Source organism: Filicampus tigris, chromosome 13, assembly GCF_054856515.1.
Source record: "Filicampus tigris isolate MCC_2025a chromosome 13, RoL_Ftig_1.0, whole genome shotgun sequence".
In the NCBI taxonomy this organism is placed as follows: Eukaryota; Metazoa; Chordata; class Actinopteri; order Syngnathiformes; family Syngnathidae; genus Filicampus; species Filicampus tigris.
The window spans coordinates 17,339,374-17,353,733 of NC_141229.1; the positions used below are offsets into that span (position 1 = coordinate 17,339,374).

Consider the following 14,360-nt stretch of genomic DNA (forward strand, 5'->3'; position numbering starts at 1 on the left):
AAACGAGCGCATTAACACTTATTGCACAAACGCAATATTTATAAGAAAGCCCTGTTTCAACTAGTGGGCTTGCATAGAACATATTCTTTAAAAAAAAAATGTTTGCATTGACTTCCGCTTTAAGCAATTGAAGCTGTACATCAAGCAAAAATGAATATCTAGAAAGCTTCAACAATTAGTGTCCTCAGTTCATAAATGATTATTGAGTGTTGTTAAAAGAAGAGGTAATGTAACACAGTTGTAAACATGCCCCTGTCCCGGCTTTCTTGGAATGTGTTGCAAGCATCACATTCAAAATGAGTGAATACAGTATTTGCAAAATTTAAAAAAAAAACTGTTTCAACGTTCAGTATCTTATCCTCGTAGTGTTTTAATTGAATATACAGTAGGTTGAAAAAGGATTTGCACATCAACATATTCTGTTTTTGATTTACAAAACATCTCATATATGGTTAGTTACACGCACACACACAAACACACGCTATAAGAGAGATCTTGATAGGCCAATGCAATGTGAAACGCCATGCCTGAAAGCACACGAAAATAAAACATAATTCAGAAGTTTTCAAGGAGACAAGGTAGAGGAAGAGTGACAGGGTGACTTGAGTGGCTGAGAGTGAGATAAGTGTCTGCAATGGTGGTGAGTAGTGTCATACGGGTTTGTTGGTTAGCACTACATTTATTTAATCAGACTGACAATTTTCAGACAGTGTCTAGATGTTTACAAAACCTTGAAAAGTATCTGATCGAAATGCAACGATTTTCAAAGGCTCTAAAACACCTTGACAGACCCTGAAGAAGGGACACAGAAAACGGTTCACCCACACACAGGCACGTACACCTAACACACACACATCAGCATCCAGAACACACAAACATGCGAGCCGGCACCTAAAGGCAAATGCAGATACACAAACATTAGTGCACTGCAGCCTAAAACTGTCTCTCTATGTTGAGTTTTCTGGGCTCCTAAATCTGGTTTGGGGGCAGAGACGGTGCCCACTCGATTCTTTTATGCAATGCAGCAGGTTTTCTGGGGGAAGGAGAGATGTATCCAGCTCATCTCATGGGCATGGTACAATCAGGTAAAAGAGAAGCGAACATGAAAAAAATCGATGTGTTTGCTGATAAGATACTTGTAGCAGGAGCCACACAAGCACAAGCACAAGAAAATTTGTAAATTTAAGAGTCTTAATGATGACTTGAACCAAAGCAATGCTTCGTTTGGACAAAAACGCATTGTATCATCTGAGTTTGATATCTAAAGGAAGTCAAAATGCGTTGTCCTCTCCTTTGCACTTGTGGTTTATTGGCAAGACTTCCTAAATATTTTGGATTTTTTTTGTTCATTCATCGAAAAGAATAGTTGGGCGACCAAACCACAATTTGACAAGATGGTCTGGCTCACAATATCCATTGTAGTTTATTCCAAAGGTATTTGTTGTCGTTGACATCACTTAAGTCATCCAACTATCCACAAACTGGGCAACAGTTCATTTTGAATAAATAAAAGCCATCCCAACAAGTTCTGAAGCACAGTATAAACTAAAATCTCTTTGTGTCGTTTCAATGATAAATCATTTGAGAGATGTAGTTCAATGTCCACAAAGTGAGCACAGTCTACAGTGTGCAAAGTTGTGAATATTTTCCTTTCATGTATGCTGGATTTCAAAAGATTATGCATATAGGACTTTAGTGAAATGAACGTTTGACTTTTCCTTTTGCTGAGGAAGTTTCTGTATCTTATTGTTTCTCCTATTTAGATCAGTGATAAATGTGAGACATTTTTAATGACCACAACAAGCCTGATTACCTCCAGACTTGATCAATCAAGGAATCACTTAAACAGAACATGTCTGACAAAATGAAACCAGCCAAAAATCAATAAGCTGTGAAAAAAGGTCCCGATGCAAATAAATTCACAAACAGATGAGAGATTGTCACTCTCTTATATTTAGCAGAAATGTAAAAAAGCATTTCAGAAAAAGCAACCAAAAGTCAAACATGGCGGTGGTAGTGTGACGGTCTGGGGCTGCTTCCTTCTTCAGGACCTGGATAACCCTGTTTCTTTTTTTTTTTTTTTGTTAAATCCACCTACATGGTGATGCTGCCAGAGGGGACTGATCAATGTGTGTGTGAATCTGTAGATGTGTTGCTTAAAACCTGGAAATATGTTTTGTGCATGTGTGTGTGTGAACATTTAGGAATGTGCTGGAAAAGACGAAAATTCTGGTTCCAAAATGCTTAGGAGTTTCTCCCAAAACAAACTGAAGCAGTACATTTTTCAACTCGTCTGAGATTGGCAGTAGAACGTTTTAGACGCTGTGCGTCGTCGCCGTCAGTCATTTATTCCTGAGTTGATTGGGCATGTAGCAACCACAAAGAGCGCATGTACTTCAATAATGAGTCATGATCCTTTGTCACAATGGTCTGAATTTCTAAACCCTTCATTTTGTAAGTATTTTGCCTTTTATTATCAATTGCATCCAATCCACAAACTGCATACATTCCACGCACAGGTCACAGACTAATTTTGACATATGTTATGCATAAAACAGTGGGGGGAAAACCGTATTATGTGGAAGGGCACCTTTAAACTTTTGGTCTATTTACTCACACTGTTGTTCCCAAAGAGGTGAATATTGTCCAATCCATGCTTGTGAACAACTTTGGGGATGCTCCTATTATGAGCAACATGACAAGTGGCCGCCATCTTGGTGGAATTTTCTAAAAAAAAAAAAAACATGAGCACTTCAAACACCACTAAAATCCTGCCAAATTCATGAAAAACAACTGACGTACTAACGTAGATTTTTAGTGCAGTGTAGTTAGAAACATCACGGCAATTTTGAGGGGTCAACTTGCAGAACACTTTGGAATTTTGGCACATATAAGCTTGTTTTGGGATATTTTTCACAGAAACTTGTCAGCTAATCGAACAAAGGGGTTCCCGTGTAGCAGACAAAATGAAAGCATTGATTTTAGCTGTGGACCTCAGTGTGACAATGCTGAAGTTGGCGAAAAATGCAGCCTTTCTGAGTGAGCACTGACATTCCTGGCAGGTTTTAAATATTCCTCGAAACTCATAGTAACTCTTAATATCCCCCAAATCATTCATTATTGAATGCCCATGCTAGTAATAGAATCACATACAAATATGTGATTTTGCAAGCAGATGCGACTTGCGGCACAAACGTGTATAACGGTACATTTAATTTCTACTTCCTAAATTTAATTTTTAATTCCTACATGCAGATTCCCTTTATCAGGCTGATCAATACATTTTCCAAACCTCAGAATTATGCTTGACTTGGCCCATGACAAAGCACGAAACCATCTTTTAAAGACAGAAAATAACATATGCAGTCGCTTCGACCGCCTAGGAACGAAAAAGGAAGCTTAAAAACAAGCGAATGTTGTGCTGTGTAGTTTGCGTTGCTCGTGGTTGTTAGCAAAATGACAAGCTAAGTTCACATTGTTTACATGTATTGAGGTGGATGAAATTGCTTTAATAGTTCCATTCATGTCGTTCAGTGGAATCTTCGCCATGTCTTGTATCAACCTTTGAAACTTTAAGTATTCACAGCTTTTACATGATACAAAAAACACATTAACGTTCATCAGCTTGAACATTAAATACCTCATCTTTGTAGTGTATTCAACTGAATATAGGTTGAAAAAGATTTGCAAATCACTGTATTCTGTTTTTATTTACGTTTGACACAACGTCCCAACTTCAATTGAATCCGGGGTTTGTTTTGTTTATTTTTTGGACATAGCATGCCAACGGAAAAAGGCATTTTGCGGGAGCTTTATCTCAAAAGCAAATACCCAAAGCCCAATTTATTTTCCTCAGATGTTATTGCTTGCTATCATGAAACTTATGCTTTTCAGAGTATACTTCCTTCTGGGTGGCTGATAAATATTATATAACAAATGAATTTTAAACAAGGTGATTTTTTTATACTTCTCAAAATCAATAATTGCTACAGAAAAGGAAACATACAGTCCCATCAAAGCGAGGAGCAGATGCACCGAGGCGCATTAACAATGCACTACTGGCAAAAATGTGGGTGTCTGTCGGGGCACTTCAACATATTTTTCTTCCCTTGCTGTGAGGCCGAAAACATTACAGTGACGGGCTGTTTGAAGACAGCGGAAGAAAATGTAGCGAGAGAGAGCAAGAAAGCGGGAGCCAGTGGGAATAGAAACATAGGTACAACGCTGTAGCTCAGGGGGGCTTACAAGTTTTGTTCAGCTCTCGTAGATACCAGGCCTTATCGAAGGAGAATGAAAGTAAGATATCAAACAACCCAGCCTTGATGGGAGAAAAGAGTAGAAAGGTGGAAGGAAGACAAAATGAGAGAGAGAGGGAAATGCGTTCCTCTCCAGTGTGTTGATTTTTTTTTGATTTTTTTTATATATTTATATCATCTTTCCTCTCTGTGTTTCAGTCGAGTGAGCGACGACCTTGCTGGGTAGAGCAGAGCGCTTCTCCTGCTTTTAAGTCCCACTCACTCACTCGTTTCCCTTTGAGGATCAGCCAGAGGGATCAGCGGAGGAAAGGGAGTGATAGAAAACGGAGAGAGATGGCAAGAGAGGAAACAGGCTGCAGACGTAGGAAAGAAAAGGCAAAGAGATCTTTTTGGGGGGGGGGGGCGTTTGAGATCAGGCAGGAGGCAAAATTATAAATGTTATAAATGAAAAACAAATCAGGTAAAAAAAATAAGGCAGACAGTGCAGCAGGAAGTAGAAAGACAGAAAGAGGATGGATGGCCAGAATGGCCAGCAAAATGTGGCAAATACGATAATTGTAACACTAAAGAACACAAAAATGTTGCAATGTTTAATTAATGAAGTCCAAACCAATTCTGACACAGGCTACAGTATAGCTGCTGGATTTCTAAAAAACAACAGAGTAAGAACTGATTTAAACAATTGTTTAGCTGATATGAAGGGAACTTAAGCTTCATCATTTCAAATTTACAGCAACTTGGATAAATGCTCACTGTCGCTGTCTGTCAAAAGCTTGCCAGAAAAATACGGCAGACAAACACATTTTCCTCTTCAGCAGAGCCAATGTAGAGATAATGAGCATGCTACAAGACTAAAAAGGGTCAGCAAGGACATGTATGGAAACTAACAGGGCAACACATTTGCATAAACACAAGTATGGTAAAAGGCGGGCTAACTCACATTCCCATGTGAAATTAAGGAGCATCCATGATGAATAACAGCAAATGCAATCATGCACAAACTCGTACACACATGCAACCATTTGTTTTTAAACAACAGTGAAGAAGCCGCCTCGGGTCATGAATTAACACACTCCCACACAGCTGACAAAAAGGTGCACAAAAGCATGTAACGGGGTATATTCAGAGAGGGCCTTGATATGCATATGTGCAAATGTCTTTAGAGAAAGAGCCGAACATTGAGCAGGAAGAGGAGGGTGGCAAATGAGAGTTTGGCTCCAAGTGCTACTATGAAGCTTCTGCATTTGCACTGTTGCTTTCCTCATTTATCAAACCCCCTCTGCTGCAGCACCGTCAACCACCCTTTTTTATACTTCTGCGCCAGAGCTCTTCAGTTCAAACGCTGCACCACACCGCCTTTAGCCTCCTTCTGTCTCATCTCCTCATGTAACTGGCAGAGGAGGAGAGGCTTGAGCAAAACTGCAAAAAAGTAACATACATACAATGTATGCTGGAAGTGCTTGCAAAATGCATATTTAAAGAAGAACCCCTCACAGCAAGGCTAAAACGTGTATGTAATTAAAAACGGGAAGGCTTGCCGTTAGTGAGGCTATATTTAGTATTTGCTTACCGGCCACCTTATAAGGTAGATCCAATACAGGAGATGTGTGTCAAAAAGTCTTTACAAAAATAATAATCCGAATTTTCTCTTTATATAACGAAACTATTTTACTTTATTACTGCAGTCAAACAGAATAAAACGAAAATAAACAGAGTTAAATCTGTGGTAGTGGCAATAAAAATACGTGCATTATTACACTTGTAAAGTCATACGTTTTGATACAGTTTTGTATTGGATCGTATTTGGTATCATTAAATTGTACTGGTGTAATATTATTGTAACTTGCCGGTAATATTACACCGAATGTATGCGCAACATAACATCCTGGATGTCGAATTCATTTCAAAATTAGTTGGAATAGTGCACAGATGTCAAACTCAAAGCCTGGGGACCAGATCTGGCCCACCATATCATTTAATTTGGCCCGTGAAAGCAAATCATATGACACATGTGCCTTCATGTTTCTTCCTAAAATACTTAACGGTAAATTGCAAATTGTCTTCACCTTTAATGACATCGATGATTGCAAGCATTTTTGTTACCAGATACCATTTGAAAATGAAAAAAATAATAGAACACTTTTCATTGGTTTTTTATTTTGAAAGTAGTTATGCACTAATTTGTGGCGTATTTGTAATAATATGAGGCGAATGGACATTTGTGTGCTTTTAGTCATAACGGTGAGTTTGACACCCCTGCTCTAGTGGTTATAAGTAAAAATATAAGATGAGAGACAAGTGGTCAAAAATAGGGATGGTCAGGAATAGAAGGGGAAGCATCTGATCACATGGAGAGGAATAGATGCCGGAGCAGGACAAAACACAGGCGGCAGAGAGGAGAGGAGAGAACATTGCGCAAGGGGAGGCAGAGGGGAGGCGTTTGGCAAGCAAGGAGGGGCAGAGGTCTGTTAACCTGGTGCGACGGGGCGTGTGCTTGTAAATAAACATCAGGTCAAGATTATTCTAAGCACGAAAGCCCAGACCGTTGGGCCCTGAGGTCAGAGTGGGCCCATACCTGGCGCTCTCTCTCTCTCTCTCTCACACACGTGAACGAGAGTCACTCATTGGTGCGACAAAAACATGATCACAGACACATACATCCACAATATAAAAACCCACTGGCATGTATTAATTCAAACACATGTAGACTAACGTACTCACATGTAAACTGACAGATGTATTCATACACTAAATCAACCAAGACAAGACAAGACGGTGAACGGTTCAATGGGTCATCCATCTTTGATCCGTGATCCGTACGGCTCACTCGCCACGATTGGGCGCGCACATGGTCCGTGGATTGATTTGTGGAAAAAAAAAATGTGTGCATGTTCACATGAAGGCAGCATGTTCAATCCACATGAACTAGTCAAGCGCAGCGGTAATCATGGCTAGCGGAGGAGCAGACGAACTTGAAAACTATCCTGCATCAAGTAAGTCGCATGTATGCGAGGGAGCATTGAGGCAACCTTGTAAAATACAGTGATGACAAAAGTAGGTTGGTAAAACCATGACGGTAGGTAAGCATTGTGACACGAGAAAGTGGAAATGCATTGGGCATGGCCACCCATTTGAAGCGACATCGCCCTGATGTGTCAGGGACAGCGGCCAAGACAAAGGCTGCTCAACAATTGCTTATCACTGCGGCATTTAAGCCTATTCTACTCTTTATGAGAAGGAAAAGATGAAAACTATAGATAAATTATGCCAGGTATCTTCTTTTGTGCCCAGCACAAATGGGTGGGAGTGAAATGGGGAAATGAGTAACCCGATGCTGCAGACACGTCTCCTCTATGTCACACAGGTACAAGTCTTTATGTCTCCCAGTCATAAAAGATAATGTGAAATTATAAGATCAGGTTAGATTTGCTTTCTTTCTTATCCTCCTTTTCAATGATGTGGAAACGTTTTTAAATCACTTACCATGTATAAAGAAAGAGGATGTGCCTTAAATTGCACTTTGAGATGTTTTTCATTCAGTGTCCATTTATAAAAGAAGGCGCCATGCGTTATATTTAGGGTTAACCGATCGATCGGGCACCGATCATGACCGGCCGATTTTCGTGAAAAATGACGTGATCAGAATATTCTATCAAAGCCTTTTATTGCCGATCAAAACCCCATCACCCGCAGCTCATGCTTGGCTGCTGCGAGACAAAATGGCAAAAAAGTTTATTTGTTTAATACGCGACGACGTGCCTCCGTCCAAAAGCATCACTCGCGCCGCCCTGCACGCAACCGCGGCCGCCCGCGCGAGCTACAATGACTCCAATTGAAACGTGCCATCCAGAAAGGCTCCCTAACGCAGCCGCGGCTCCGCTGCGAGCAGAGGGGAGGGACGCAACACAAGGCTGCGAAGCATGAGATGCGGGTTTTGATTGACAATAAAAGGCTTTCATCGAATATTCAGATCACCGCAGTTGGTGTGACCATAGCATTGTCCTCTGTGTGTGTGGAGTTTGCGTCATGTAATATTGTATATGCCATGAAAAGGTAACTCGCGCGGGGAGCATGGCCAAAGGTTTCAACACAACCAACTTAATCCAACATTTGAAGAACAAGCAATTGGGAGACTATGGTGAGTTTACAAGGCTCACTGCATTGAATAAAGTCAAGGCGGACACAGCGCAGTATAAGTGGCATTATTGCCACAGGCATTGTAGGTCACTTGTGGGCAACAGACCGACTATATCATCTTATAATTCACAAAAAGATTAACAGTGACTTTTTTCGCCTTGACAAATGCACAAGATAGTTTGTCTATGCACAAGACAAGAAACCAAGTTCATGAGTCGTTTCAATTTAGGAACTCATTGAATAGTTTATTCAAGTGAAGCCTGAATATTTTTTCTACTTTGATTATATTCTGAACCATGCAATGTTTTGGTGGCATGTTATTTGACTTTTTGCATAACTAAAGTCTTTTGAGACTGCTGATTATTTTGATCTGTTAAAAACTGTGTTACCAAAAGCTGGTAAATTTATGTTTTTCAATTATCTTTGTGACTGAGTAATTGTTGTATTGTGCCAACAACAGTTTTGTATTTCTTCATGCTTTTGAAAATATGTATAGATTTTTATCAAAATTACGGCAATAATATGGCAGTTTTTTTCAGATAATATTGCATAGCACTCACCATAAATAAATGGAAAAATATACAGATATTCCATGTGATCGGAATCGGTATCGGTCGATCCCACTCATGCGTGATCGGTATCGGTGTCATAAAACCTGATCGGAACATCCCTAGTTATATTGCATTTTAAGTTGTGTTCATCTAGTTGACATTCTCACTTGAATGGTGGTTTTATTTAACTCATTCACTGCCAGATATTTTCAGACTCTCTTTTACCCTAACGTTTGAAACAATTTGAAAAATATATAAATACATTCCTGGGATTGAATGGCTGGACTGTGAAAAGACAAGTAAATTCATCAATGGCAGTTAATCGGCAAAAGTGTTTCACAAAATAAAAGGAGGACAATGATCTACTGTATTTTCCAGACTATAAGCCTCTACTTTTTTCCTAGGTTTTGAACCATGCAGTTTATATAAAAGTGTGGCTATTCTGTGGATTTTTCTTCCACTGCTAGGGGCGCTCTAACCGGAATTACAATACAATATTATACAATTGCCATTAACAGAATGTGACTTCAGGTGGAGGAGTTCAACAGGCGAGGCGCTATGCCCTAGGTTATGAATTAGGTGGTATGCAGAAGTTAACTGACAAACTGGAGTGGCAGTGGGCAGTGAAATACAATACAATACAATACAATTTTATTTATATAGCGCATTTCATAACAGCTAGAGCTGTAACAAAGCACTTTACAAATGAAGATAAGTACTTTATTTTCTCTTTCCGTTTTAATCAGCAAAGTTGCTGCCGTGTTAAAAGGCACTGTTTAGAGGAAAGAGGAAGAAGAGCAAAATATTGCCTCTTGTTACGAAAGAAATTACGGGATACAAAAGGTAAAAATACAGTGTGGGCTGCTACTCGCAGCTCCGGAGTTTCCTAACGCAAAACATACTCATAGCTGCTCTGCCATTGGCTATTACCTAGCATCTTCCTGGCATCCCATTGGCCAAGAGGGACCTCTACCGTATGTGTTTAAGTGTGTAGATAAACAGGTAGCTAGATATATATATATATATATATATATATATATATATATCATTCGCCCCTCGGGCCATGGTGTGTTTCGATAGTTTTATGTGAATTAGAAACAAGGAAAAGAAAAAAAAGGAAAAAATCGTTTTTTTTGTCCATACAAACAAAGCAAGAGATAATAGAAAAGTATGAAAAAGGGATGCTTTTGGTTGATCTAGCCAAAGAATATGACCGTAATGTATTGACATTCGCCCGTTTAAAAAACACAGACAAAAACCACTTCTGAGAGAGAACATGAACCAAAGAGGGCAAAAAGCGATGAGGATTTTTATTCTTTACTCTATTCTTTGTTTTTTACATTATGCACAACTTGCATTTATTGTGCAATAATCTAATTGTAACATGTATTTGTTACATGTTTTGATGCATTTTTATGCTTTATAAATCATTTATGTCTGAATATTGGGGGGCTTGGAACAGATTAGGGTATTTACATGAAAAACACGTCTACTTACAAAGTTTTCTACTTAAGGAATTTCTTCCAGAACCAATTAATTTCGTAAGTAGAGGTACCACTGTATAACCTACATTTTAACCCAAACATCAGCTACTCCTCCACAAATATGCTTAATACCAAATCAACAGTAAGTAGAGTCACTGTCAGATGACCTCCTCTCATCCTCCGTCTCGCAAGGTACATACTCATTTACGTCAGTTACAGTACCATGTGATGATTGGCCCCCTCCACGAATACTTCTCAGTTGGGATGACGTGTTGATGGTGGTGTGCTGTGCCCCATCCCCCACCTGCCCCCGCCCACATCCTACATGTTGTGGTGTATCTTCCTTCCTTTTTCCTTACAACTTTGTTTCATTTGTTCATCTGGCCCAGCAGTTAGTTGCAGTGGCATTGTGGAACATTCAGGTTCTCTTCTGAAAACTTCAACCCTGTAGCAATATTTGTAGTGCGTTCCCGTGGTGTCTTCCAAAAATATGCATTCTTATTTAATGTTCCGCTTGAATAAATATGTCAATAGTGTGTTCAAGTGCCAGAGTCTGTAGATGACACTCTAGGATTTTTTTTCACATCCTGAACATTCTGTACTGTAATGACTGTGCTTTTGCAGTCGCTTTTAAAGGATAGCCACTCCCTGGGAGAGTTGCAACAGCGCTGAACTTTCTCCATTCGTAGAGAATCTGTTTTAGTGTGGACTGATGGGCATGTAGGTATTTTGAGACACTTAACTCTTTCCAGCTTCATTCAAGTTGAGCTCTTCTGATAGCTGCTTTGTGTGAGGCATACAGTGGGCACTGAGAGTATTCAGGCTCCTTGAATTTTTTTCAATTTGCATCAATGCAGCCATTTACCAAAATCAAAAAGTTCATTTTATTTCTCATTTATGTCCACTCAGCACCCCATCTTGACAGGAAAAAAACTAGAAATTTTTGCAAATTTATTTAAAAAGAAAAACTGAAACATCATATGGTCATAAGTATTCAGACCCTTTGCAGCAACCTTCATATTTAACTCACATGCTGTCCATTTCTTCTGATCCTCCTTGAGATGGTTATTCACTCTTATTGGAGTCCATCTGTGTTTAATTAAACTGACCTTACAGCTCACAGTGCATGTCAGACAAAATATGAATCATGAGGTTGAAGGAACTGTCCAAGCTGATCAGAGACAGAATTGTGGCAAGGCACAGAGCTGGCAAAGGTTACAAAAGAATTTCTGCAGCACTCAAGGTTCCTAAGAGCACTATGGCCTCCATAATCCTGAAATGGAAGACGTTTGGGATGACAACAACTCTTCCTCGACCTGGCCAAACTGAGCAATCATGGGTGAAGAGCCTTGGTGAGAGAGGTACAGAAGAACCAAAGATCACTGTGGCTGAGCTCCAGAGATGCAGTAGGGAGATGGTAGGAAGTTCCACAAAGTCAACTATCACTGCAGCCCGCCATCAGTTGGGGCTTTATGGCGGAGTGGCCCGATGGAAGCCTCTCCTCAGTGCAAGACACGTGAAAGCCCAGATAAAGTTTGCCAAAAAACACATGAAGGACTCCCAGACTATGAGAAATAAGATTCCATGGTCTGATGAGATCAAGATTGAACTTTTTGGTGTGTGTGGAGAAAACCAGGCACTGCTCATCACCTGCCCAAAACAATCACTACAGTGAAACATGGTGGTGGGAACATCATGTTGTGGGTGTGTTTTTCAGCTGCAGGGACAGGATGACTGGTTGCAATTGAAGGAAAGATGAATGCAGCCAAGTACAGTGATATCCTGGAGGAAAACCTGATGTACTTACTGTTCAATACTTGGAGAAAGGTAGAGTTTGGGGAAGACTTGAGTAGCCTCAGCATCCTCAAAGCTCACAGAGAGAAGAGCGACATCTTCTCCAGGGTCCAGTGCTGTATCCTAGCCAAGGAAAAAGAAAATATAAGTAAACTTCTCAGTTACTTCGACATACTGTATACTGTCCTTTTGAGAGATGTGTGATAACCGAGACATTATGCATTTAATTTTAACAATTTAAAACAGTTTCCAGACTTAATAAAAGGTCTCAGACATTATTCAGTCAAACTACTCAAAGCATGAAGAATTACAGCACACTTAACATCCCTGGTTGAAAGATTCTGTTTTATAGGAGCGGTACTGTCTGGTGAAACTGAGCCACTGCTTAGCCCAGCCCCCTGCAGTATGGGGCCAATGTCGTAGGGTTTTTATTATCGTGCATCTAGGATGGTTGGATAAGATGAGGGCTACTACTAGCTAAGACTGTGAAAGTAAATTTCCAGTACATTTTGTCCGGTTAAAGCGAAAGAGTGAGACCACTTTTCTGTGTCCTGATAATATTATTCAGAAAAGATATTAGTAATAGTTAGCGTATGAAATCTGGCTGAAGTACTACAAAGAATAAGAATCTTTCTAGACTAAATGGAAATCAATAATCCAACAAACGCAGACAACAATATTATATGTGAACACAATTGTTCAAGTTCTCAAATATCATTGACTGTAAAAAGAAGAAGAGGAAAGACACCAGAAGAAACATCTGTTTTGTTTCATGCTAAATTAGTTTCAACATCTGCAACATGAGGCTGAGCTGATGACTCGGAGCACCAATCAAGTCATGTGTGAGATGCTTACAGAGGCCACCCGGAGCTGCGTGCTGAAACCTTCAACTGCCTCTCAGAGGTTCGAGTTTCTCATTGTGTGATATATTTCCTAGAGCATGGCCACTTCTCGGGCACTGTCATTAGTGCAATTTCACATCAAATATTATGGGCTCTCTCCCTACCATGACAAAGGCTCTGCAGTGATAATCAAATGTCTTACAGATGGTTTGAACTCATCCATTTGTTATAATTGCTGCAGTTCACCATGGAGAGGGAAAATCTAACCACCACACATGACGGATGGAGGCACAGTTCAACCAGTTTGTAGCAAAGGGGCTTCCAATGTGATCAGACCCATGAGCTAATTGGGCACATTTTGGTCTGCTGATCACAAAACCAAACTAATATTACACTTGAGGAAAAATATGGTTGATGGTTGATTGGTGGAAAAAGAAATTCATTCAGTGAAAATGTATTACGTGAAGTCGATCAGGAAGAAGACAGGCTGAATCCCCCAAAATATAAACAATCTTGTGTATTGCTTAAAACAGATTAGCATAACAGACATCCTTCATGGCCACAACCATCATTAATAAAACACTTGAAATGTTTTCATAAAGTGGTATAGACCATTTGTTAACACAAGAGTATTCATCAAAGTGGTGGTGGTGGTGTTTTTTTTCCAGCCTTCCACCAAAGTTTGGGTTTGTTTGTCCAATTGTTTGTTTAACATGTCCAAATGACTGCTGTAAAATGGACTTTAAAGTTGTAGTGGTCAAAGCAAGCAACAAATACTTTACTGTAGAATATCAGCTGCCCTTTTGCCCACGAGAAAGTACGTCTTGTCAAAGCAGATACATTTGGGGCTAAAAACATAGGGAGTAGAAGAGAGGCAGTGAAAGATTGCAGGGTATGTGGCATCCAAAAGTGTCGCCTGATGGAATCAGCTCACATCAATATAGTCTGCATCAGTAAACAAGGGCTGCTCTGTGTCTCACAGCAGCGCTGGCGGCTTCTGCCGCTGACGATATGGGACAGATAGGAACAGGCATGAAGATGTGAGGCTGCAGTGGTTTGTGTGGTTTAGGAGATTATTTTGCTCCAGTTTGTAGCTGTCAAGTCCTGTTCTTGTCTTTAAAAGTGATTTAATAGAGGCTTATTTTTCTACTGGGACAGGGAACACAGATGGATGAGAACTAGCAGGAAGGTGACAGGGCCAGAGGAGCAACATGGGGCAGCTCGTACACAGTCTTCTTGGGACTATCACAAAATCCGGTCAGAACAAGGGAGCTGCTGAGGGGAAAGCCTTTTCGT

General features: G+C 40.0%; 1 protein-coding gene across 1 annotated transcript in view; it reads right to left on the reverse strand.

The window, feature by feature from the left end:
- babam2 (BRISC and BRCA1 A complex member 2) overlaps positions 1-14,360 on the reverse strand; it is a 91,487-nt gene that overhangs the window by 23,140 nt on the left and 53,987 nt on the right. Inside the window, exon 7 of the mRNA XM_086050415.1 lies at positions 12,236-12,345. Within this exon, the coding sequence (XP_085906541.1) occupies positions 12,236-12,345 (110 nt within the window). The remainder of the gene's footprint in view (positions 1-12,235; positions 12,346-14,360) is intronic.